General features: G+C 38.6%; 1 protein-coding gene across 2 annotated transcripts in view; it reads right to left on the reverse strand.

The window, feature by feature from the left end:
• LOC139744623 (Krueppel-like factor 6) overlaps positions 1-27,501 on the reverse strand; it is a 123,541-nt gene that overhangs the window by 66,466 nt on the left and 29,574 nt on the right. The window contains exon 2 of one of the 2 annotated variants that reach the window (XM_071655052.1): positions 17,702-18,287. In XM_071655052.1, coding sequence (XP_071511153.1) covers positions 17,702-18,287 — 586 coding nt within the window. Of the gene's footprint in view, positions 1-16,153; positions 18,288-27,501 lie in introns of those variants that run through there. The other variant, XM_071655051.1, reaches the window with a different exon arrangement.

Genomic DNA, 27,501 nt, shown 5'->3' on the forward strand with positions numbered 1-27,501 from the left:
CAAGGCTATTACAGGTCTGTATGATTGGTGGTTCCCACTATGGAGTTGTATCAGCCCTGGCATTCAGAGTTCCAAATGTGTTTGTTAACACTTGTTTGCAAAAAAAAAGAAGAAGAAAAATTGAGATGGAATAAAGGAAAGTGCAAACTACGAGTTCATCATGTCAAATTTTATTGTCAAATCCGAGGGAAGCCACCACAGGCAGTCTGAGGAGTGAAATGGCATTTTAACCCTTTTTGTCCCAGGAAATTTGGACAGAATGTACAACACTATGGTTCTTATCTGTGCCAATCTGCATTAAAAGCACACAAAGAGTTAGGCATCGCAGGATGACAATTTCACACCTGCATCAGAATTGCACACAAGTCTCAGAACTATTAATAGTAAAGTTTAAAAACTGTTGGTTGATAAAGGTAAGCAGGCTTAGGACAGTTTAGAATTAGACTGAAGGAGTTAATGAGAATCAAACTCTATTGCCTATGGAGTTATATCCACTGAGACTTCACCTGGAGAGTAAAGGAGTAAAGGCTTAGTACCCCATTTGATCTCAGTTGCTATCAAATATCAATTTGATATCAATTGAAAAGGGACCTTGTCACTTAATGACACTCTGATTTGTAGAAGGCCAAAAGAATGAATATCATAAGAAGACCCACAGTAGAAAGATGTAATCAGGATGTCTTTTACTTCTGTGTCTTATTTAAGTAACATTTCTTTGACATTTTTATCTTTGTTTTAATCGGTTTCCCTCAATCATAGTATGGTCTAGATAGATATCTGTATTCCCTAATTCCCCTTATCTGATTCATCTTGGAACCCACAAGTAAACAAGCTTGCTTTTACATAGGACCCATCATATTTCTCGTACTCCGAGCAAAGCCCAACATGAGTGTAAATAGACCTTTGTGTTTATATTCAGGCAGACTGCTGTTGTACATTCCAGAGAAGTTTCATCTAATTTATGCTTACTAATTTTGGTATTGTATAATTGTACTTTTTCCACGCTATATTTGTGAGAAATATGAAAATAAATTGAAATTGAAATTTTCTATGACATCGGTGCTTCTCTTCTAGAGCATTCTTGAATGACGATTCTTCAATCAAGATTCAAGAATCTCGCACATGGAAAGGAGACTTCATCAACAGTCAAACGACCTCCCCTCCCCCCCCCCCCCCCTTCCTGCACCTTGAATATAGCAGGACATGCCTGCGGTTGGACAACTTACACAACAACATTCTGAGAATTTGCTAATGAGGGGTCTAACTTGGGAGAACACAAAGGAATTTCTCCCACAAAAGCATGATAGAGAGCTCTCAGTCTGATTTCATATGTCCTTCCTTTTTTTTTTCACAGATATTCAACAATATGGTATCCAAAATGTTATCCTCCAATGTGTAGCATACTCACAAGCAGTATATCCTCTATGAAATAAATATCCAAGCACTTCACATAGCAACTATCAAACTCTAAACACATGCTAGAATAGAAATCTAAAGTATGGTATGAGAGCACAATCTCTTGGATAAAATCACCAAGTGTCTTGCATCTGTTGTTTCTCAAAGCACATGATTTATTGCTTGATACCACCAACCAGTAACATGATGCCAACAACAATAACATGAAAAGGGTAATCTTGGATATTGCCAGTAGTCTGCAATTATTATATTTTTTTTTCATTTCTTTTTTTTTTTTGATAATCTTTTTTTTAATATTACTGACCCAATTCGATCAAGGACTTAGACATAACATGCACTTGTCCTCATTAAACAGATGAAAAGCGAAACACCATTCTGCCGCAGAGAACCTTGTTATCTTGTTGAGGTATGCTTTTACAGCTTCTCTTTTAGGCTTCACCCCCTCCTCGTTATTCAATTTAGAAAAACTTGTGAGCAGAACCCAACACCTTGAAAAAAAGCTTGTCGCCTCTCTCACCTGCAGAGGGAGGTCGAAGGTCAACAAGGAATTCCCAGAGACTTTGAAAAGGAAACCTCAAAGCGCAAGCGAAGGTGACTCATTTTCCGCTGCCAGCCATGCGAGTCTAAAAGTGTGGCTCGGAACTGAGAGTGGATTTGAGACAGCGACATCACGTACATTACAAGTATCTCGCCAAACATGCCAAGATTTACAACATTGCTTTTTCTCGCTATTACTCACCAACCCCATACAACGTAAATCACCAAATCATGCTCTATATTCTGTAACCGACTCGTTCAACTGCAAAATCAAAATCACATGTATGCCGAGCAGGTGCACGCAAGAGCAAACGCTTACATTCATGACTAATCAAACTCTGACATAGAACTGTATTGCCCATTGAACGTTTTCTATGCCACTGCCATCTTTGTTCTCAGCTCCCCACTTGCAGCATCATCTACTGGGGTGGAACATTTTCTTTGCTAATTAGGGGGAAATTAGCCCTTAGTTACCCTAACGAGATTACCATGTGTTTACACTTGATGTCTCAATTGTCATATGTGTCAAAACACTATAGCACTTTAGCAGGTATTTGTTAATACTGAGAAATATCCACTTTGACAGTTGCAGGGATGGACATAAAAAAAAAAACAAGATCAAAACCTCCAAATGGTCCAAATGGGCATTTTTAGGCAAGAAAAAGCAACCTGATTTTAAACAAGAATGAGCCTATTCATTCTACATGCCCCATGGCAAGTTTTACTTGTCCCATATGAGTGGGTTTCTAGCACTCTGCAGGCATTTTACCAACAACTACAGGTATGTACGCCTATTACTTTCAGGTAGCATTCACATTTACAAGACTGATGGACTATCTACATGGATATGGCAAGCTTGGTAGGTCATTGGTTTATGTGAAAATTATGTGCAATTCCTATGCTATCACTTTCACTCTTCACTTACAGTAAACACAGCATTGCAGAGACAATGATGTGGTGACACATTTTATGCTTATCACTGACTTTCATCTCTTGTGTACACTGCTTTCATAGCTATGTAGACTAAACAATTGCCTTCTCTTAACACAGAATTCGATGACTTTTACCTCCTTTTTTTTTCAGTGCTAACGTGATATGCTCACACATCTCTAGTGTTTATGCAGGTGAGCAATTTTCAATTTAGCAAGGCAGAAACAGAGGATTGGACTGATCTAGAATCTCTCCATGAAAAATACATGAAGTTTGGCATCTATTGATAATTGTAGATTCTAAAAGATTTGGAGGGATTTATTGACATAGACACAGAATGTGACAATTTAACAAGCCAGCATTCCCACTCATCCCCTTGCTCTAGAAATTTCACCTCATACCTTGTATAGATTCTCCAAGATCCACCCCCTCCGTAACCCCATTCCCCGCCGGCTATGGCGACCAACTGATGAATATATAACATGATGGCCTGAGGCTCCATCTCAGGTCTGAATGTGGACCGGCTAGTTGCCGTGGCAACCGCATCGTTAAGACTAGTGGAGAGATTCGTCATGCAGGTGACTCACAATGTATCAGCAAATGAATGAGCGGCCGAACACACAAATTCTTGTCAGATGGCACTCTGATTTGGACCTTGTGTGTCGCACGTTACATCAACATGTAATTTGTGTCGTTTAACTGCGAAGGCTGTTGGAAGTCAAATACTGATTTATTTTCCTCCTCTTTCTCCTCCTCCTCCTCTTCCTTTCCCTCTTCTCCTTCCTCACTTAACTTCCTCATCTAATGGTGGGCAGACTCTATGAATTATCTTTTCAGTTGCCTTCATAAACCTATACAAGAATTTGTGCAGAGCTACTAAAATATAAACAGAGTTTTTAGGGGTGGAAGGTCAAACAAAACTAGGTAAACTGGATTTACTCAACTACGTTGAGTTAACTGGGCCATGTTATAGTCTAATTAGGAGGATTTATGACCCAATATTTACAATTCTTCCTCCATCTAGGAAACTTTAATGGACAATAAACTTCATACCAGGTGGGATGACATAGCTGGCCTCCTTTCAACCTGTTAGCACCTATATCCTCATCTTAGTTTATAAGCTTTTGCATGCCCTTTAAAAACCAAATCAAATAATTTGTAGTGTCCTATATGCCGACAGTTTGTAGTTTTATGTCTTTTACTCACTGGCACTATGTTTATGCTTTATTCATATAATATAATTGCTTTACATTTTACTGATCTCAATATTTTAACCTTCTTTTCTTGAACATCAATTATAATACTATCATTGGGTTTGCTGTAATTGAAATATTCTATAATTCATATCATTCCCTCCTTCTTTGTATGACCACCGAAATAGGAGCTTAACTTTACATTGCTTACATAATTGCAGGAGTGATTTTCCAGAACCATACAAAGAGGGCATATTAAAGTTTGCGATGTACCAAGTCAAATAACGTACAAGAGGCTGTCCTTGAAGCCTAGCTGTTTCCCTGTCAAAGTTGCACTGCTGCCAATTGATTATTTTAGGGCCATGTTTTAGAGGGTCTCTGTTAGTTTGTCCAAGCAGATTTTGAGGGGGATTGGTATGCCGTAAATTCAAATGGGACTGGCAAATCTTGAGGCTAATCTGGGGCTATGCTAACACTCAAATATTTATACATGCACCTTGAGTCAACCTTTCCCCTTTGGTTCCCTTAGAATCTATCTCCTTATTGAAAAGGAAATGGCCCACATCTACAAGGTCAGTACGCACACACACACACAGTACTCACTGTACGTGGCCATGCTGACACAGTGGTCCAGTGGTTGGAAAAAAAAATCTTTGGTTGACATTTTGAAATCATAGATAACCATTTTTTTTCTGGGTGACTGATTCATATGCAGCGCTTTATGTTGTTTATTGACACAGCTTTATCGAGAGATCTCACAGACGACAGAAAAATATGAAATTCTGCATGAAGCTAAGAAAAGGATATTTCAAAGAAGAAGATAAGTATGTAAAATGCAGTACTTTTTCAGCACCCTCTTGTTATTATCAAAATACACAGAGTGTAGCACAAAGGACATACTCTGGCATGTGTTACACTACTTTAAAACTGAATGTAGAAAATGTGCAGAATCCAAGGATTTAAAAATTCAACTCTATAATAATCTCCATACACATTGCTGTAAGTGCTGTGACATGTGAGTTTTCTGGGAACAGCCTACAAAGTAGTCCCTATTCACTGTATTGCATTGTATCATTTTATATGATATGATATGATATGATATGATATTATATCATATCATATTATATTGTATTATATTATGTTATATTATACTACATTATATTATATTATATTATATTATATTATATTATATTATATTATATTATATTATATTATATTATATTATATTATATTATATTATATTATATCATATTATATTCTATTCTATTCTATTATATTATATCATACTATATTATATCATATTATTTTATATTAGGCCTATATTATCTTTATCATATCGTATCGTAAATGGAATACATTCCTTCAGATTATAATACAGTTCAGGCATTATGATAATAAATTTGACTGATTTCATATCCTTATTGTTCCACTTTTCTATTACACAATACCTAAAGACATAGGTCATATGTTTTAAATAGCTGCCACACCATTCATGTGTTCTTACATTGTTATATTTCATTTTGTTTAGAGTTTGATTGAGAAAAAATGTCTCACTCAAACAGCTATTTGGCAAATGATTTCAAAAATTTTATTGTTCGTCTGTAAACTTGATAACTGCCACCCAACCCCTAGAATATATTTGGTAATTATGGAGGAATAGGAAGGAGAATGCTACCAATTAACAGTTATTGACTGGTTAGATAATTTCACAAATTACCCTGAAAATCACTATTTGCTTGTTGTGAAGGACAGGGGGGAAATGAGGAAATACCAATCAAGTAACTTGATGACACTTTGGTGACTGATCTAAACGGGAAATTTATCCTGAAAAATCTTTGTTTTTAATACTGATCAAGGGTGAAATGGGAGGAGTAGGGTCATCATTTTTCCATAACAAAAGTTTATTCACCTACCGATGAGATGAACAAGGAAAAAAAAAAGTTAATTATGAAAAAGCAGACATATCCATTTGTATCAATTTGAGATATTTGATATAAAAACTACTAAAAGCACAGAAAATAATCAAAATATTGATATGGGATAATTCTAACATCTTCAAAAATATTTCTTGTCATACAAGTACATATCGTTTAAAATATTTCACTTTTCTCTGTCTGATGATGACCTCACTTGAAAAAGATTGACTTTGGTGTTTATTTACTTTTGCATTCAAACTCTTCATTTGCAAACACTGCTGGAAGAAAAAAAATCCTCAGAATTTTTCATTAAATTTTTCAAAAGGTGAATGTATATGAAAGTGTCTGTTGGAGGAGACTAATGTATTTGTCTCCTTCGCAGACTTATTAATTTATCAGTAAAGAGACACACTTCATACATAAAAGGTAAACTGAAATGAGATGAGGGGAGTTGTGAATAAGAGCTACAATTACTTGATTAAATCTGTTTCATGTGATTTGATTAGTACAGAGCTACAGTTGAAGAGAGGAAGGTTATGCATTTTCAGTATACAACAAATAGTATACAAAAGGGCAATTCACACTGACATATAAAAGTTGTTTCATAGAGAATCAGAAATATCATGACATTCAAGGAAAGCAGTCATTTCTCACGAGACTTCAACACGATGTCTTATTTCCTCCCTGTCGCTACGCACAAAATTTGCAACTTGTTATCAATTAAACTATCGTTAGGCCTATATCATTCCAATGGCTATATATGCAGTCACACATGTGCATCACAATCATTAAAAAATCAGAATATTTCCCAATGCGAACAAGCCTAGTATTGTATTTGCTGCACATCCCCCCCCCCCTTTCACTAGATGGTAGGCCTAGATCCCACAATGCCCTGGGCAACAGAATGAAGCTTTTCCAAATGAATGAACAAAGTTACAGTCACAAGTGGCTGATCTCATTTTCTAGAACGGACTACCGAACTGCAAATTTAACGACACATGATGCAGTCAATAAAACTGAGAAGCACAAGAATGGAAACATTCTCTGTCCTACCCCCTTTCCTCCCCCCCCCCCCCAAAAAAAAGCTGAAAACCCCAGAAGATAGGCCTATGGATAGTCTAGACGACATACATGATCACAGAATGATGCTACAGTTTTTCTGAATCTGATGCTACACTTTTTCTGAATCTTGCCTCTCGGGAACACAAACACTTCCATTCGAACTTCCAGACTTGAGTCAAGGCTAATAACAAGTCTCAGAGCCTTTAAAAACAAGTCCTGTCGTTGCTGAAAAATCAGGGATTTTACATTTGTGCGAAGATTCAAACGACCGTTTGTGATTACATTTCTGAAACACATTTAAAAATAGAAAAGAATCACCAAATGCTGATTGTGAACTTCAAACGATATTCTACACACACATCAGATGTGTTTCGATTGAATGTGCCACTTTCGATATTCTTGCATGAGATAATGGCTATCTAAGATGTGGTATCGTGCATACATGTATGCAAGTATCAAGGAGAAAGTAACTGTAAGGTCAAGCTACACTGTAAGCTTTACTTCCTCAATACTGTTGCGGATGGTCAAACTGCTCAAACTGCAAATTGAGAAACGCAAACACAAAACACACACAAAAAAAGATGCCCCAATCTGCTAATGGCCAAGGGCAATTTGAGAAACGTTTTTGGGCAAAAGCAATGCGATCCAAATTTGCCTTCAAAACTAATGACGGGAAATTGTGCGATTAGCATAATAAAATGTGTTTCTAACTGGGTTTATGAACAAGATTTTTTGTCACTGTGACAAGGCTGTGTGCTATAGAAATTGGCTATTGACAGTATTATGTGTAGTTCAGCATGCAAGTGCCTATAAGATGCCTTATTTCCAGTTCCTCAATTACCCTGTGATTTGAAGCCTGCCTCTTGTGAGCGCAGGCACCGGTTCTACTGAAACATGACTCCATTTTTCAAAATCAGATGACATCTAGAGCAGGCTGCACTCATATTTTAAAGATCTCCCAGTGCACAGCTAAGGGTGTGCGTGGAGGGTACAAACAAAAGGACTTCCTGTAGAAATTCAATCAGCAGATTTAAAAATCAATCAAGTGTTCGCATTCCATTCAAAAGGCGTCACAGCCAATTGTTCTTGGTCTACAAAATAATCACATCTCTTGCGTATTAATTAATGATCCGGTAGTATGGGGAGACCATGCAATGGGAAGCTTGCCAGACTCTGATATATTCTAAAATCCCCATAATTAATTGTGTACAGCTCTATATTACGCAGCACACAAACAGCCTAAGAAACTCACATAGAGTTGAACATTACCAATGAGGGTATGCTTTGGTGAACATAGGCCCCATTCACAGGCAATTTCATTTTACTTGTATGTAGGCACACGCTAGATATCATTTTTAATGTACTCAGGTGGGTCGTGAATGAAGACCAATTCAATTGCCCAAACCTTGTTTTCCCTTACTCTATGGGGTCTTTAACTCATTCGCTCTGAGACGAGGTAATTGACCTTAAATTTTTCATATTCACCACACCCGGTTCCCATACGCAATGGGTTAACCACTGAAGGCCTTGAGGTCATCCACATTACAATTATCATCATTATTCTAAAGCCCTTCTATTATTCAAAGTCAATATCAATATGAACAGAAAAATCACATTTTGTGGTAGTAACCATATCCTGTGGTTTTGTGCCATTGAGGAGGATAGCTTTCAAGTTTTCCATGAAACTGAGCTTTGTTTGAACAATTAGAATGCTTGTTAAAAAAAAAATGAGTACTTAAATAACAAAGTGATACATTATACTCTCTCACCAATCCTGCACACAACAAAATTGCATTTCCTGGCAGATCCTTTCATATCTTCATACTCCAATTTCACTAACTTAAGTGCATTTAAACAAGCCAAAACAATGAAGGTAAACAAAAAATCGTGAATACTTTATGAACTGAATGCTAGACAATTGTCAACTGGCCAAATATATTGTGAAAATTGTTAATCTTTAATTATTTCTCTCTTAACCAAATAACCAAGGAAGATTTTGCAACAGCACTAATCAAATATCTCCATAAAGATAGATTCCAGATTGAATTTTTTCTTAAGAAAAAATACAAATGGGGAGACAGCAGTACATACAAATTGTCTGTAAATTATTCACAGTGCACGCTTTTCATTGTGTATGTGACTTCGATAGCGGTCTTCTACATCTTTGTTTTCATAAAGTGCCCTAAATCCATGCCACATTTACCTTTATTCTCCAGCAAAGCTTACCTACAGCTCTGATCTGCAGCACGAGTAGATGGCTAATCAGGCAACTGACTCGACCGAATAAATTATTGACTGGCCGTGGAAGGGCATTTTATTAAAAAACCGCCTCATATCTAGCCTGCAGGTTCCCCCCTCCCTCCCCCTTCCCTTTGCTAAAAGTCAACAGACAAATTTATTAATAACCTGCCGTACTTTATTGCCACTTTCACGTCCTTTAACGCTGTCTTTTAAGCCCACGGTAATGAATGCCTCGCTCTTCTTAAGCAGAAATTATTTGCTGGTCATTACTTGGGACTTGGAGGGCACTGAAATTGCACGAAAGGTACAAGAGCGCCTGCATAAAGTGAAAGTTTTATGTCACTGCTGGAAAATGTCTCCTTTATACTGAATTAACTCAGAGACTCCAACCCAAAGCACCTTCTGATCTGGAGATTCTCCCCTAGCAACCCCTAGCAAACGGGAGACTCCAAGTTGATGGGTGCGAAGCGCAAAGTTCCTAGGGTTCCAGATGCTCTCTGGTGCTATTTAAGGCTTATTTTCTTCAAAATACGATAGAAATAAGTAAGAAATCCTTTCCAACGGGAGACAAAGAGCCAGGGCGGGAGAAATGAAATCTCAAGCGGGAGAACGGGAGATTTTGCAAAAATGGGTTTTCGGCGGGAGATCTCCCGTCGAAAACGGAAGAGTTGGAGTCTCTGTTAACTACTGCATTTATATTGATAATTTGGGGAAAATGGCAGAAAAATCTTTGTAATGCCCTGCAGACATTCCCCTGACAAGGTCACCTAAAGTAAAGAGGACTTATAATTCAAATTTAATAATGCAGCTACAGTCACTGCAGCTACATTCAAGGTAGCATTAATCTTTTTTTTGGGGGGGGGGGGGGGGGGGGTGGGGGGGGGAGGATATTCTTCATTTCAATCATTATGATGCATCACACGTTACCCCGGGGTACTAGTACCCCGGGTACCACGTTGTGTAGCGCCACCTCACATCCACTCGAGGACAGCCGCAGAGAAATGCATGCACTGTGTGTGCGTGTACATCGTCATTCCCATGCTACTGCATGTTATACATGCTTGTACTATCCAGGCATGGCACGCTGTGCTTGCAATAGCATGTGCTTCAGTACAGTGCAGTGGCTAGCGCGCGCTAGCTCCAGCACTAAAATAATTTCCACGTTTTGGCAACCCAGGGTACAACCTTTAAAAAAAAAAAAAAAAATTCAACAAAATGGCTGATTTTTATTTGGTACCCCGGGATACCATTTATGTCATATATTATCTTTACCCTAATGGAGAAGGTCTGAACTTTAACATGCACTGAGAGTGTATCTATTGGCAATAAACAAATGAAGCTCAGGGAGCATACTATTATACGAGGGCTGCAGAATGAGAAGAAGGGGACGGGATGAAGAGATAGGGGGGGGGGGGGTTGAGTGAGAGAGAAGAGATGGGGAGAGAAGAGGTACTCTACTTTTGCGGTTGTGGGACGGAGAAGATCGTTGTAGAGTACACATACGCCTGATGGAACTGCATCAGCGCAATATTAATCAGCAAGGGGCTTTATGAGTAATTTATGACATGTATTCACGTCTAAGCATGTCTGGCCCCCAGAGCAAGCAAATAGAAGTGGCCTCCCCCCACTTAATGTGCATGGATTATGTGCAGCATGGGGCAGTAAGGAGGTGCATTAGATAATCCTACCCCATCCCTCCATCACCTCCCCCCCCCCCCCCCTCGCTGGAGGGGCATAGTTGAGTGGGAACTACATGTATCTGCATGAATATTTCGATATGAGGAAAGACTGAAAAAGCACTAATCTGACAAATGAAAAAAACAAGTAGTAAGGACTATGACTTCCTAGAAGCCACATCATTGCTCTACTCTGATGTTGTGGAAAATATGACTAGCACATTTGAAAACAAGGAACTGATTCTCCCCATACATAATCACATACATACATCAGAAAAAAAAAATTTGCTTAAAAGTTACAGTTCTGATTAATGAAGTAATACGCAGGTTAGAAGTTAAATAGTTAATGATGTATTCACAGAGTTTGCAGCTTTGATCATCTCTGCATCTTGATGATATTTCTATCTTTATTTCTTTTTTTAGTTAAAAAATTATAACATGGTGACCGCCAATATGACAATAATATTCTTTGTCTGCAATAACGCATGAGTTTAAGACAAGGGTACAAAATGCTACCCCATCCCAAATGGGTAAATGTGTGTGGCAGGAAGAGTTCAGGCTTGGTTATCAACCTGTCACCTTCCGTGAGTCAAGTCTCCCCCGGCGACGACACACATTGTAATCCCCAGAATCCACAAGCAATCCTCATGACTTCCACCTCACTCTGTAGCTGCATTCATACAGACAGAATAGCGGGATAACAATCGCGATCCAAATATCGAGATATTTTGCATCCGTTCACATGGATAGAATATCCTGTCAATTGCAGATCGCAATAATTTGTCAACCAAACTGCATCCACTGAAATCTCACAGAATGGTGATCCCTGCCCTCATGTTCATGCGCTGACCTGATGTATGTTTTGAATGACAGAAAAAAAACCTCCAGATTTTTTACTCCGGCATTCGCATGCTCGCCACAGTGAGAATCACCACGCTATTTCTCAAATTATTGTGATAGTTCTGAAAGAATGACAAGATTTCTTGGGGTTTGGATGCAATGTTTAGCACGCTATTGAGTGGGACTTTATGTCCATGCAAGATTTGGATCGCAATGCAAATCTCAAGATTTGTATCCTGCTTATTCGCACAAGTATGATTTCTACTCTATAGCACCATGTCTTTTTTCCTTCCCTTCCCACCTCTAGGAAGGTTGGCCTATGCATCCTCCATTCAGCCCAGATGCTTGCATCCTTCTCAACCTTTTCTGAGATGTCACTTCGAGTCTTGGGACTAGTCTTGATCCAATTCACTCTACCTTTAATCTACTGCCTCCGATTCCACAATTACCAGAGTGAGAAGAAACTAGAGTAGCCATTAATTCAGCATCAAATACAAACTGGTAATTCTACCCTAGCATTTGAGAGGAGAGTAAAACATATTCTAAAGGCTCATATCATCAAGCATATTAAATGCCGGCCCCACAATGCTGCTATATTTCCGGTCATGATTGACAATATCAACTTCAATCTATTTTAGGGAGAGTTAGTATCATTATGCCATATAAGAAAAGCAAAGGGAATCTTACAGGAATCATATAGGTCTTTACATTTTACATTGATGACTAGCAAATTTTCAGCATACAATACATAGATATTGATATCAATTTCCTTTAATGAGCACACCTAGCAATTCTATCATTCATCTTCTCTCCCTTCATGATACCGGAACACGATCCCATGTGCCAGCGGGCCTCGAAGCCTCCACCACCTCCTCTCTTTTTTTTATTGATCATGTTACAATCAGCAGCCACTGAAGCTCCAGACGGAAGTTGGGCTTTCCTTCCTGTGTCCCCCTCGAGATCCCCAGGGGTACGGCATTGGCCTGGTTCATTCTCAATCCCAAGGGTCTGCCCTTCTCCCCCCCCCCCCCATCCCACCATAAAAAGACAAACAGCAATCAAAACAAAAACAAGTCCCCAGGGGTAGGTCTTTAGCCTGAATTGTTTCCAAACCCCCAGGGTCCCTCTGAAATCACCAGGGGTTTTGGTTTTAGCTTGGTTTAATTTTTTTTTCTTTTTACCTTGGGATCCCTTCCAATCATCCCTCCCTTTAAAAAGAAAAACAAGAAAAGAAACTACAAAAAAACAATCCCAAGGGATAGGGCCTTGGCCTCATTTATTCTCAACCTCACACCATCCCACTCCCCCCCCCCCCCCCCCTCCCTAGAAGTCCAATGGCAGTAATATCCTTACTGTCTAGGCACATGGCTCTAGGAAAGTACAGACATGAACAGTAGCATGTCCCAATTACAGTCATTGCTAACCAAAGTTTCTAGAATGACTTTATCCACCTTGATAATTTCAATTAAACGATACAGATTTATATCACACTTACTCCCAACAATCCTTTCATTCAGTTATAACACAACTTATACATCATCCATTTATGATTAGCTTCATAACTTGCTCCCACTATCAAAGAACACTTCTTCCCTTCATGTTGAAAGAAATAAAGATTCTAGAGGATCAGATTCATGGCAAAAATTAGTTTTACAGCAGCCATAAACCTGTCGAAGATGAGATGGACTTAGTACATATTTCAGTATGCAGAGGGTTAACAAAATGGGTCAATGACAGCAGACTATTATTCTGTCTATTTAGCACAGGGAAAACCCTGGGTAGAGAGCCAAGAGTCAGGATTGCAAACGTGACTTTAACATGTTTGTTGCCATTCTATATCAAAACAAAACGAAATACTAAACAATAAAAAGAAAAATAAAGCGAAGAGAAATTAAAGCCAGAGTACAATCATAGCAATGACATAACATGTTGCATCAAATCATCCATTTATTTCTTTTTTATTTTTGTGTTTTATTGAGGAATTTCACTCAACTGGGTTGAATACATGTATATACACAGATGCATTTTTGTTATGCATTTTTCACAGTTCACCAACATGCAATATTTAAAGGGAACTTACACATGTATGCTAGTCTAGTCACTGTTTTTTACATGATTCAGATCATTTTATTGAGAGAAGCAAAATTTCCAATACTCAATTTGTTAGCATGTTATTGCTATGACTCAAACTTTAGAACCACACAAAGAGAAGAAAGATCAGGGGACAAGTAAGTATAAAATCCAGTTTAATATGCTTTAGTACTAAAAAAGGCTTTGTTCAGTCTAAAATTATGACAACTTTTTAAAGAAACATGATTGATCTTTCATTTATGATTGATCTTATTTGGGCTCACATTTACCTGCAGCTTATATTCTCTTCCTGAAAAATTATCATTTTATTTATCATGACTGACAAATTCTTTAGATCTCCCATTCAAGTTGGATGTACATTGTATATTTGGGGTATTTTCCTAAGGTTGCTATTATTTTGATTTTTGCTGCATGCTTCCCTTTGAAAATATCCAGTCTCATGTCACACAAGAAATTTAATGAAGCATCCTAGATATGGAAACTAGAAAGCTCTTCATGATTTCCTTTTCCAAGACCTTTCAAAATTGTTCTTTTTTTTATATCTCAGCAAAAGTGAGGACAAAATTGAAGCCAAAAATGCAAACATTGCTGTTCTCTGAATGCCAAATAGGCCTATATATTTCATTTATGGCAAATCACTTTGCAAAGAGGCAAATTATATTGGAAGCAACAGATATGGGTAAAAATAGATGCAAGAGGATAGAAAACAGAGAATGAATGCAAGTCAGAGAATGTGATAAAAATACATACAGATGTTTTGATATGTAATAGGAAATGAAAGGAAGATATAAAATATATGGCTTTAATATGGAAGAGAGAGATATATTTATAGATTCAAACAGCATGTAAGATTGAGACATAAATGGGCCGAACACAGATGAATCATAAAAGCGGAGGAGGAGACAGGGGGGAAAAAGAGAGAGAGAAAAGCTCTGGAGTGATATGACAAGTTCAATTTTCCATCTTTCCGACGGTTAATGGTCACTCTTCGCATGAGTGGGCTTCCGGGCTGACTGTCGGATGCTAACGAGTGGATGCGGATAAGAATGCAATTAAGCCGGAGCGATCACAATGATTTAAATCGACAAGCTTGGCTGCCCACTGATCTCTCTGTGCAGTGGAGCCATTACACCTACACTCTCTGGATTAAAGGGAGAATATCAAGCCCCCAATTTCTCAGCCCTGCATGACTTTATCGAGTCCGCATGAAATTCATTTCTAGGTTCTCAATGAATTCAGTGCACGTTCCAAGACTTCTGTTAAACATCATGGTCATAATCTATGTCACACAACACTGGCATCTATATGGGAAGTACCTGCCTGAGCAAAATGAAGGCAAATTCTGTGGACCAAGACAACTTGTGTACTTATGGTATCTGATCAACCTAACTCTCCATTTACCACAGTCAATTACACATCCTATAGCATCATATACGTATATCATATAAACTTACTAAAATTTGTAGCAATTTGACTATAAAATTATCTGGAAAAATACATTTCATTTTTGTCTCACATGCTGTTTGTTTCAAAGTGTAGATTTTTTTTTTTGGTGAGAAATCTCATGCGGCATTCTACTGGACCTGACTTTCACGACATAATTTACTCATCGTGCTGATTTTGAGAATAGTGGGAAAAGGAATAAAAACCACACTTTTGGCACATAATCAGAAATAGCAGAAAATTACACCCAGAACATCAACAACAACAACAACAACAACAACAACAACAACAACAACAACAGACAAATAGTCCTATGCAATCAAGGAAAGGATTGTAAAAGGCCATTAACATGCCAGATAGATGGTGCCGGGTTCAAATTATTCATGAGACTGACCGGGCACGTAGAATTAGATACTGGCTATTACTGCTATGAGTATGAGGAAAGGGGGAAAAAAAGGTTTCCTTCATCATTAATTATGCATTAATGACTCATCCCGTAAGCCAATTCACCTAAACTGAAAAGTACACAAGACGATCAAGCGAGTCCCAGCTCACTCTTCGTGCTATATAATACTCTGCCTGAAACCCCCTAGCAGGAAGTAGAACCTCCACTGCATAGCTCTCTTGACTCACCACCAGCATTTACAATTCGCCACTTCAGACTTCATACATATTCTGTGCCTGATCTTCATATTCTCCGCGCTTATCTCACATGCTCGAGGCAGCGTGCATTATACACTTTTTTCTTTATTCATTTCCTCTTTTTTTTATAGACAGGATTGAGTATACTCCTGAATGGAAAGCTGGCTTGCATTTCAATTTCTCCCTAGCTACCACAACCTAAATTGCATATTTTTGCAATACCCATCTAGGAAGGAACCAAGCTTGTACGAGTGGTGAAATTACTATGTAACACTAGAAGCTCTTATTTGGTATTCAAACAAGATTTTCCTTCCTTTTTCTCTTGTTTTTCTGACAAGGAAACGGTCTGTGGATGGCATTAGCATATGAAATATTATCACAAAAGCCAAACTCAGTGCACTTTGTTGATAATGAAGCAGGAAAGTGAACTTTATCCTTAGTAATCAGTAGCCATCGCCAATACACACAATGCTTGTGTTTGGAGTCTACGCTACGTGCATTAAAGGGAGTAGGAACTGTCAAATTCCAGACCTGGCCAAAAGAGCACAGCCGTATCTCTGCACTCGTCAAAACCCGACCAAACCAGAAGGAGTCAGAATTAAGCCGCTCTACTCTACACACAAAACATTTGACTGCACAGATCAAAAAATCAATAACCGCCAATTTTAAAGCAGAGCTGTCTGACCAAATCGAAGCCAATTAGCTCTTCACGGCTCGAGAGTGGACGGTCCTAAAAAAAAAATCTCGTGCAGACTGGGGGCGCCTGATTCGTTAATCCCCATGATTAATCTCCATATTTGATTTGTGGGTTCTGCTGTGAGGAGACTTGCCGGAAGGCATGGATTCTACAGAACAGTCCACAGTCAACAAACCTCTGGGGCATCCATGCAATCAAGCTATAAAAATTGTACTGCCATTGACAATTTTGTATGAAAGATGCCCACGACTTGCACTTGTTCTATCTGTCAATACAAAAGCAGTCGGTCCATAGTTTCAGGATGTGTTATCTTGGGTGTATGTGTGCACTTGTATGTGTAGTCTTCTCAACTTCTATGCATTCAAATGTTGTGGCTGGATGACTGCATGATTTAAACATAAACATATCAAATCACAATTCCACAGAAAAGTGAAGTATCTTATTATTTAAAGCTCTATGAATTTTATAGTGAGCACTAAAAGGTCTTTCTTAATTTATCAAGACAAGACATTGACAAAGAAAGGGTGTAATACTGCATTGGGTTCTATTGACCTTCTTCACTCTTCCATAATACCCACTACTTACGGAAGAATACTAGGACACAATTATACAGCATCAGGCTTAAATAACATACAATAAAGCTTGCAATTGAAGCAATCAGACACTGAGATAAAATCTCAATGGGCAAGATACATTGTACTTAGGATTTTTTCACATTACAGACATTCAAACACTGCTGTTCTCAAAAGATATCAACATTATATAAAAAGTCATTTTGAGTATTTCACCAACATGTCACATGTCAACAAAAAATCATGATGTAACACAAATAAGTTTGAATACAATACACAAACCTTGCAGATGACACAAATGCATCATAGATATTAAAGAACTGATCAAGGTGTTCAACATAATCAAGGGCAGTCCCCAAATCAAATTCATCATACGTGTACAGTGTGTTTGGTGAAACTCTTTGATGGAAATTAATAAGAAAAAGAGTATCGTTTTGTGACATACCTGTGTGTGTTCTTTGATGTGCTTTGAGGTGCGAACTTTTTGTGTAAACTTTCCGACAACCGCTAAATTGACACCTGTGAGTCCTTCGCTTGGGGTCTGGCGATTCTGACCGCTTACTGCTACCACGTGATGATGTGGGGTTTAAACTCCTCATTCTGACCGTCGCTCTGTCCGTTACTAGACTCCCTACGCTGACCGCTACGAGTCCCATAGGCATACTGACTAGTCGGCTACGGCCGAGTTCAGGGGAGGAGGGAGGTGTGAGTGTTGCTTCTGAAATCATCCGTGCTGCTTTGAATTCCGATTTGAATGGATCACAGTTGATGGTGGTCATCGACGGCGATGGCGAAAGCTCACCAGAACTGTCCCACGACACTCCACTTGAGCTCGAGCTCAGGCTTATCGTGTCAAACCGGCTGTCGCTGCACTCGCTGTCGGAGAAGCCCAGGATGTCGCAGTCCTTCTCGACGACACGGTCCTGGCAAGGTAAAATGAATTTATTCCATGGGTTTTCCGGCTCCTTCATTCGCTTATCCCGTATCGGACGAGGCTCAGACTTCAGCAACCTTTCCATTTCGAGGCAGTGCTGTAGAATGACAACAAATAAAACAGATGCTTTATATTAAACTCAACTCCCTGTAGAACAATGTCATTTCAATGTCAGTTTCACAGAATACAGACACATACAGCTACAATATCTCGTCAGCTGAAATCAACCTTCCCTTCATTATTTTTTTTTCTTGATTTGAATGAAATATTAAAATCAAAGATTTGAGGTACACACAAACAGCTTTTTCTGTCTATCTGCCTGTATGTCTGTCAGTCTCTCTTTCTCTCTGCTTTTTTTCTCTCTTATAGATCTACTTTGGAATCCAGTGACTGTAGTATATCACAAATGTGTTTATGTGCACAGCTTGTGGTATACTATTGCACTGCAAGCCATTTGCTTCCAACTGCTCAAGAGAACAAACATTGATTAAAACAAAGATTGATTGACGGCCCGACTGTAGTAGTAGGTGTACATTTCCCCTTGGATCCTTTTTTTTTTTTGGGGGGGGGGGAGGGCGGGGACATTCATAATCCATCTGCTGGGATTCACAGAGTACATAGTATGTTGCCCTGACAACCAAAGGTGCTGGCCCTCGTAGAGGAGGATGTTGTGGCAGTTATCCCCCCTCCAACTTCCCACACATATTTCTCTCCATATAGATAGCCCACGGTACAAGCCGAGAGTAAATCACCCACAGTCCACCCACTGCTGACTATGGCATTTCAGGCATGCCAAATACAGCTGAAGGCATCTTTTCTAATCACATAAAAGCCATCCACAACACCACACATCATGGAATACATGTGAGTATCAATTATACATGAGACAAGGCTGCATGAGTGTGTTGTTTGAGAACTGATGTGTCTGGCAGAAAAAAATAGAAATCTCACAATTTAGTGATTACTACGAGCGGTTACACACGGTCAAAAATTCGTCATTTGAATGATGATTCCAGTGAAAAATAATTCCAATGACGAATCTTTAGCACGTGTGGAAGCAAATTAGAATCACGAATGCTAATCACAATCACGAATTCAAATTCTAGTCCGGAGGTGAATTCCAGTGAAGTTTCACTCAAATTACGGTGCGAAATTTGCGTGTGTAATGCTTGACCTCCAAAACATCTTTTGAGGGGCGGAGCTTACGTGACCTTTCAAGCACTTCCGTAGATAATATGCGCGCCGCATGCATGCACTCTATCGTACGTTGTTTTGATTGACAAGTCACCAAGGATTACGTGACGCCTTCGCTCGAGAATTCGAATTCTAATCACAGTTTTCGAGCGAGCGTGTGTAAGGTCCGATAATTCTAAAGACGAATTGCAATCATCATTACAATGATGATTTAACTTACGAATGTTCTCTCGTGTGTAACCGACCTACATTGATTGAAAGATTAGAGTTTCTTCTCTAAATATCTGTTCTCTTTCTGTATTACTATTAAAACTGTATTTTTGTCTAATTTACGTTTTTTTCTAATGCATCAGTGCACTTAATTTGCATCAATCCTATTAAAGTGGAAGACTCTCTCTGTGAAGTATCACATCATCGTATAGGCCATTTTCTGAAAGTCAGCATACATAGGAACATTCAAATGTACTTGGATACTCGGAAGACGAACACTGTCTACAAACATTCACACAAACTGCATGTAAGAAGGCAACAATCTCGCAGTACCCAGAAAATCTGATCATGTGTAATACGTAGTATATGTGGTTACACGCTCTCACACACATATGCTGTTCCTTTTGTCTATTTCCATTCTGACTAGTTACCATGAAAGTGTAGGTTCCTCATAAACAGATTTCCTGCTTGGTTATGTAACAGCCACCCACTTCAGGAAGGTTAGTGTTACATCATCTCCAACAAGTGTTTTTCATTGAACAATTACAGGCCTTAAGAAAATAAAAGTTTTATTCTGTCTTTGCTTTTGATCATACAGTGCCAACGATAGTTGTGACAGTTAAAGATTTTCCACCCTACCTTTCTTGGAGCGGGCTCCAGTAGGCCTACACACAAAGCTTCTAACTCAACTATCGCACAAGTATCTGATCTTCAGGTCCATATAATTATAATAATGATAATATGGAAAATTTATGAGATGAAAGTGTTTCTGAATACTTTACAATTATCAAAAGAGAATAAACACATGAATGAATATAGAAATCGACAATGAGTACAAATTATCCAGTTACATAATCATATGTTCTGGTAAGATAAAGGACAACTGTAGTTTGGAAATCAATACGTTTGTTAAAATAATTACCATGTTTACACAATATTTTCAAGTGCTAATATCACTGACATCCTGAAGAGGTTGATATATTCCTAGGACTCTATCATTGCCAGTCTATATTAAAGATAAGGTACAGAGATTGTTTTTAACTCTGTCACTTCTCTCCAAAACTTATTTCTGTTTTAATGACAAAGGCTATCTTCTATCATAGCTCTTACATCCTGTAGCTGTGAGTCTAAACCCATTGGGGATGAGTCCCGAATATACTCCGGTAGGTGTCTATGGAAAATGCGTGTTGTAGCAAAATCAAACCGTCCTCAATGGGTTAAGAGTCATGACCATTCTTGCCCAACTGGTATCGACGCAGATTCCACTTTAACTGTAGAAGCAACTGTTTACACGTGGGAGGCCCGAGATCGTGTCAAAAGAGAGCCCAAAGCGCATTCTTCACCAGCTTTGGCCCTTCGATCAAAGGAAATAAATGCAGGATCTCACTTCAGAATTCAATAAGTTAAAAGGAAGTTCAACCTGGTTAATCACTTAATCAGTTGACCGGCCAATTTCCTTGAAAAATTCCTCTTCATGGACCAAAGCCTAATGGACTCTAATCACCGAATACTGGCACCTTAACTCGCACATATCGAACTTTAACTTCTCCTGATATGAATAGGTATAGTTTTTGTATTTGTAAAGCACGAATTCCAAGATCAGAGAGAGGTAAAAAGGACTTTGCTAGGAACTTATGAGAAAGGCAAGGTAAGACAGGAACAGAGGATTTTGATGACACAAGAGATATGTTATATGCCTTTCACGTTTGCTGTGGATTGAGCACTAAAAAGAATAGAATTTGAGTTTGGTTACTTGGAATTGTGCTGTTTTGATATGTTGGAATTTGCAACAAATTTGGAATGAACTTATAGTCCTAGTTGATCTGGTGAGTGCTTTTACAATAATCCAATGATGAGGTGATGAAGTACACTCAGGAATATTTTGTACCATTGACATAAACCATCTAAGACAAAGTGTAGACTACACAGATTAAAAGCGAATAGCAGGTGTTTCGCCAAACAGATTTCTCTGCCAACTTTGCCATTGTGGCCATGGATCTGCACAACATGAAATTGTAACAACAGGATATTGAAATAAAGCTTTCTTAGGGCATCACAAATTCCTTTGCTCCACTCATAGTAGATGGCATGGGATGCACACTGCTGGATAAATGTTTTGTTGTAGTTAAGTGGCTATGAGGTGGAGACGATACGATACTTGTGCACAGATTTCAGAACACGTCTTGTCCAATGATGACAGAGTGGTGCCTCCTGTGTAAACCAGATCTCCAGACTACTCACATTGCAACAGAAACATGCTGTTTGCTGTTATTTTATAAACCTCTCCCCTAATAAGCACCAAAATTCCTTCACACTGAATGCGTAACTCAGAAACGAGGGTAGTAAAGTATAGGAGGAGATTGGTAGTCCAGCAATCTGTCAAGAAATAAGGTAAAGAATTGTTTTAGAAGCCATGCTTCCTTTCTGAAGTGGCCCCACCATAAACCCTCTGTTATCACAGAACGCCGATCTTTATGACTGCTTCTGTTTAGAAACTGACGCTAATGAGCAAACGTCTATCAACAACAGGAAAACTAAGTTGAGTTTAGAAGAAACTATACTATACAGCATCACAACTCCCTGAAGGATTCCGAGTGTTTCACACAGAGATTAAAAAAAAAATGATGGGTATTGGGTAACAGTGCATATATTTTTTCTTTCCCTGTTTAAAGATCAAACCATATTGACACAACTCTGGCCACTAGTAATAGAGAATGAAGTACAGTATGCTTAGCACCCTAGAGACAAATTTACAGTTAAGAATATAAATGAAGGCAACAGATGATCATTAAATTTGACTTTGTATATCAAACATGATGTTACAGATATCGTAGAACTAAAAAGACCGACATCACTATACTATTTGACAGTGAGGTCCAAGAAACAGTTTGTCCTGAAACAACTTAAAATTGATGTCATTCTTCCTTCCAAAAAGGTTTTTGCAGCTTCCTCAACTACTATTATACTGATGTCAAACCAACATGGAAGATGTTGTTCAGCAGTCTCATCAATCACCACATTCACTGGCATGGCAATAAGTGCAAGACAACCAGCACTGAGAGCCCCGGAGAATTATGGCAGTTGCATTCACACACAGGAGAATGATTTTTTTTTTTTTTTTTTTGCATCCAGCAAAAAATCAATTTAATTTGGAACTGTTCACACAAGTAAAAACAAAACCAAAAACACAAAGTCATATGATTGTAAATGAAGTATTCTGAGTCTTAAATGGCCTAAACAACGCGTGGAGCATGACCCTGCAGATGAGCAAATGAGTGTGTGGACCTAGCTACAGTTTGTAGCATGGTGAGTTGCATTATGGGATGAAAATAATTGATAATTTCTTCATGTGTTATTTACACATGCCACAAAGGGTGAATTAACATGAAAGCTTTTTTTTAAAGAAAAAAAAATCAAACTGGACAGATTTTCACATCAATTGGAAAACTTATCACAACTATTAATGATTTCTAAGTGTCTACAGACAAGAATTAGGCCTATCTGTTTGCACATCGCCTTGCACAAATCAATTTTCAAAAACTTTCAAGGTGTGTCAGAATAGGTCCTGAAAACACCCATGAAGAAGAAGTGGAGGCAACTCCTATTTCATTTTCAGAAAGGTCAAGAAAGAGGCGAGAGATGGGGATATAGGATTTTGCGTGCATGGACGCATGTCATTATTGATCTTATTGCCTTTCATTTGGAGAATTACTACACCCCACTCTGAAATAAAAGGTGGAACCCCAAACATTCCACAGGCATTTAGTAGACAAACTTTGCTCTTGATCCTCCAACACAATCCTAACTGCTCTCAAACGACCTACATATCACCACAAGGTCAAAGGGACCCTCTCATAATCTTCCATCAAAAGTTAGTCCCCCTTGGCTTCAAGCCAAACTTTGGCCACAGCCAATGAGAGAAGAGTATGGGAGACACGCCTCCAGACTGCATTCCTGGGTTCCAACCACTAGGAAAAGGCAGAGGGGGTTGGATATTGGATAATTTGTGCCAATAAATACCAATTTGACACTGGGAGTTGACTTTTCCTTTAAGAGAGCTTCTTTTTTTCTTTTTCCTCCCTTTAGATTTGCTCAAGACAATTTTCTTCTCAGAAAGTGGTTGGGCAAGACCCTACTCCAAACTCAGCTAGATACAAGGAGTATAGATCAAACATTCTTTCACTGGATATACTTTCAGTTTCTCTTTTCAAAAATATACTAATAAGAAAACCAAAAGAGAAAAACTCTATGATGATCAATACTTCCTACGCCATTTCATGCCATGGCAACAGAGAATGCAAAACAGGAACATGTAGTCAGTCAGTGCAGAAATAACTTTCTCTTTCAACTACAATGTATATCTTGGTCAACTTGGCCTATAGGCACTTTACTCTCTGTGCCATGATTTCAAAACAGAGCAGAACAACAACATGGTAATACTTGGTAGGAAAGTTCACATTAATAGTGAAATATTGTGACATTTGTTCCGTGCATGTTTTGTAATGTGAACGCAAATAGGCCCTACATCACAGAATGCATACCAAAATGCTGATTTTAAGGCGGTAATTTAAACTTAAGTACAAAGTGCACAAGCAAGATTTGAGGGTAAATCCAGTCATAGAATACCACTGTTTTTCTGACATGATCTGACACACTTCATGCTTCTTGATCTCTTCTCCTCGACATTTTGAAGAAGAAAAGATATATTTACAAAATTGCTTTAGAAGACAATTAAAGTAATTGAACTAGTGACAAGATACACCATGTATAGCATAGTACAGAGGGTGGAAGAATACTTCTTTTTCCAGTTTTCTTACAGGTTTGTAAAATCTAGGAATGCAACATTTCCCATCTTCAGTAGACGATGTTTCTGTATTGCATATAAGGCGTGACTGCTGTACTTCACTACATCTCCTTATCGCAGACATTCTCCCGCCCATTCATAAAGTAAACAAAAATGTTAGAAATTGTTTTGCTCAATTTTGTGGGCTTTTGCAGTGCCTACACAATCTGTGGGAGACCACCACAAAGACAGAGCGTGGGCATACTGATTGACATCACTGCTCATTCACCCACGCAACATTAAATGTACGGGACCACTGGCAAATCATCCATTTCTTTCTTTTTTTTTTGCAACTGCGCAGATAGTGTATCAAAACTGATGCAATGGTATCCATGTAAAGACTGTTGCCAAGCAACATTCAATGACAACAAATGAGGTAATATTAAAGGGATGAATATATAACACTGCATATGTCAGGAACTGAAATAAATGCTGCAACATTCAAAAATTAAAAGATAAAACTCTCTGATAAGCCAGTTCTTTATTAACCCGTTGAGGACCGACTGATTTTGCAACAACACGCATTTCTTATAGACACTTGCCCAAGTATACTCGGGACTCGTCCTCAACGGGTTAAGCAAGCAGTATGTTTTTACAGCTCTCTTCAAGACAATGTACAAAAAAAATCCCTTCAGAGATTGAAGTGTCATAGTTTTCTCCCCATATTTCATATTTGACACACAACCCTCTGGGTAGAGCGGAATATTATAAACATTTCTCGTTGGGTATCAACAAAATACATGTGACACTTGACACTTGTGTTTATCCTTGTAAAATGCATGACAGAAGAGCTTGGAAGATAAAGTACTGGTAGGTCCATTCACGCACAAAAATTGACATTTCAAAAAGTGACTTTCAAATACATGTACCATGTGAACAGGAACTGCAATGCAGCACCATGTGGGAGCCAAATAATATAGGAATAAAACAAGCCAAAGATCGGCAATATGAGAAGAGAGGAGAACTGAGGGGGTGGAGGTCCCTGAGAAATGGGGTGAAAAGTCTCAGTTGAAGGTGGAGGGCTGAAAAAGTTCCAGTGAAAGGGGGGGGGGGGAGGAGTCCTGATGGAAAGGGGTAAAAAAGTCCCATTGGAAGGTAGAAAACAGTTCCAATGGAAGTGGGAAAAATCCTGATGGAAAAGGGTATCAATAGGTAAGGGGGAAAGTGTCCCCTTAAAAGGGGATTCCTGATGGAAAGGGGTACAAACTCCCAGTATAAGGTGAGCTCCAGTAGAGGGAAGGGTAAAAGTACTTGCTCAGTGAAAGGAGGGGTGGGGGTGGGATCTTTGTGGAAGGGGGAAATTTCTTGGTGGAAGGGAGATGCAAACCCTTTCCACCCCCCCCCCCCCCCAACACACACACCCCCAAGACCTAATATGTCCATATGACATTTTTGTCTTGTTCACCCTTATTTTCCTATACTTAACACATTTTTTTTTGTGTCACCAGAATACGACTCTGATACATTGCAATTCAGAACTGCACACCAGTATAATCAAAACAGGAAGCTTCAATGGGATAATTTCAGGAGACTTATTCTTTCTTGTCCCTTACACCCTATTTTGTTGCTGTTGCTGTTGGTGGGTTTTTTTTTACATCCTTTGTTATGGCAGAAGACTTGACATGTTATACATTGGAAAATGAAAAAAAAAAGTTATTAATAAATCCCTTTCTTCCACAGATTCATCTCCACCAATAACAATACTGGGAAGAAAAAAAAAAATCCCCTGCCAATTCATGAAACCATATGACACATTTGGTGTTTGCATTATTGATTTACTCTATACAACTCCACGGTACACAGCCACATTTCACTCCCGTGCATACCTCACACGGCAGTAGTTCCCTTCACACATCCTACTGTACACGCATGATACAAATTATAATTGCGATCAGTGAAGGCTGTTTCGTGCGATCCCATTCCCAGGCACTCCAATTCCAGCTCTTTGAGCTTCAAATCGGATGGCAGTATAAGCACGTTCTACAACTCCTGCTCCCTCATGCAAAGAAAATCTATACAGTACAGGAAAGACTCAAGGAACTTGATAAAGAATGAAAAAAAAAAGAGGAAGAAGACGAAGAAACATTTCATGCCTGTGCTATGTGCGTGAGAACTGCAAGTGTAAGAAACAACATCTAGGGGCCCCTTGGTATGTTACAGCTGAATGAACAAGACGCTACACGCAAAACACTGGATCCCTATTGGTCGACTCACCATACCGATTTCTCCCAGAGTGCCCTGGGAAGTGAACCATGACCCTGTTTACACCACTTCCTCACAATCCCAAAACCACTCCAGGCGCTACACAGTTAAGTCAGACTAATCCCCGTTCTCATGTAAATGTCCAAAGGGGGGGGGGGGGGGGTCTCTATTTTCTACCAATATAGAACAGCTATTCATTTTTTTTTTAGCAATTTCTGCATCACCAAAATCTCAGAGTTCACACACTTTTTCTTCCCACTGCAGCTTTTCTGTAAACATTCCCAGCAAACCTCTCTCTCTCTATGTATGTAGTTGCAAAATTGCTGTAAGTTAAAGGGTAATAAAAAGTTTTTATGAAATATTGAGACTGACATCTGCCTGCTCTCATCCAATGTGTCCCTGCAAATTAGTATCTATTGTTCTCTATCATCAGCTTCAAATTAAAAAAAAAATAGCAAAACAAAAATGTTGTCAGGTAGATGATAATAATAAACAGCATAAAATGGTTACTTCAAATGGTAGCAATAGAAAGAGAAGAGAGAAAGAAAGAGAATGAAAAAGAGATAGATGGATGGATGGATGGATAGATAGGTAGATAGATAGGTAGATAAATGGATAGATAGACGGATGGATGGATAGATGGATAGAAAAGTCTGATAGATGAATAGACAAATAGATACTAGGTAGATAGATAGATAGATAGATAGATAGATAGATAGATAGATAGACGGATAGACAAATAGATAGGTAGATAGATAGATAGATAAATAAATAGATGGATAGATAGATAGATAAATCCATGCATTAACACATATACCAACAAATACTGACGAAAAACACCACTGCTAAAAAACTTCTTCTT

Source organism: Diadema antillarum, unplaced genomic scaffold (assembly GCF_040938485.1).
Source record: "Diadema antillarum isolate AM-2024a unplaced genomic scaffold, OU_Dant_1.0 seq00001197_RagTag, whole genome shotgun sequence".
NCBI classification, from domain to species: domain Eukaryota; kingdom Metazoa; phylum Echinodermata; class Echinoidea; order Diadematoida; family Diadematidae; genus Diadema; species Diadema antillarum.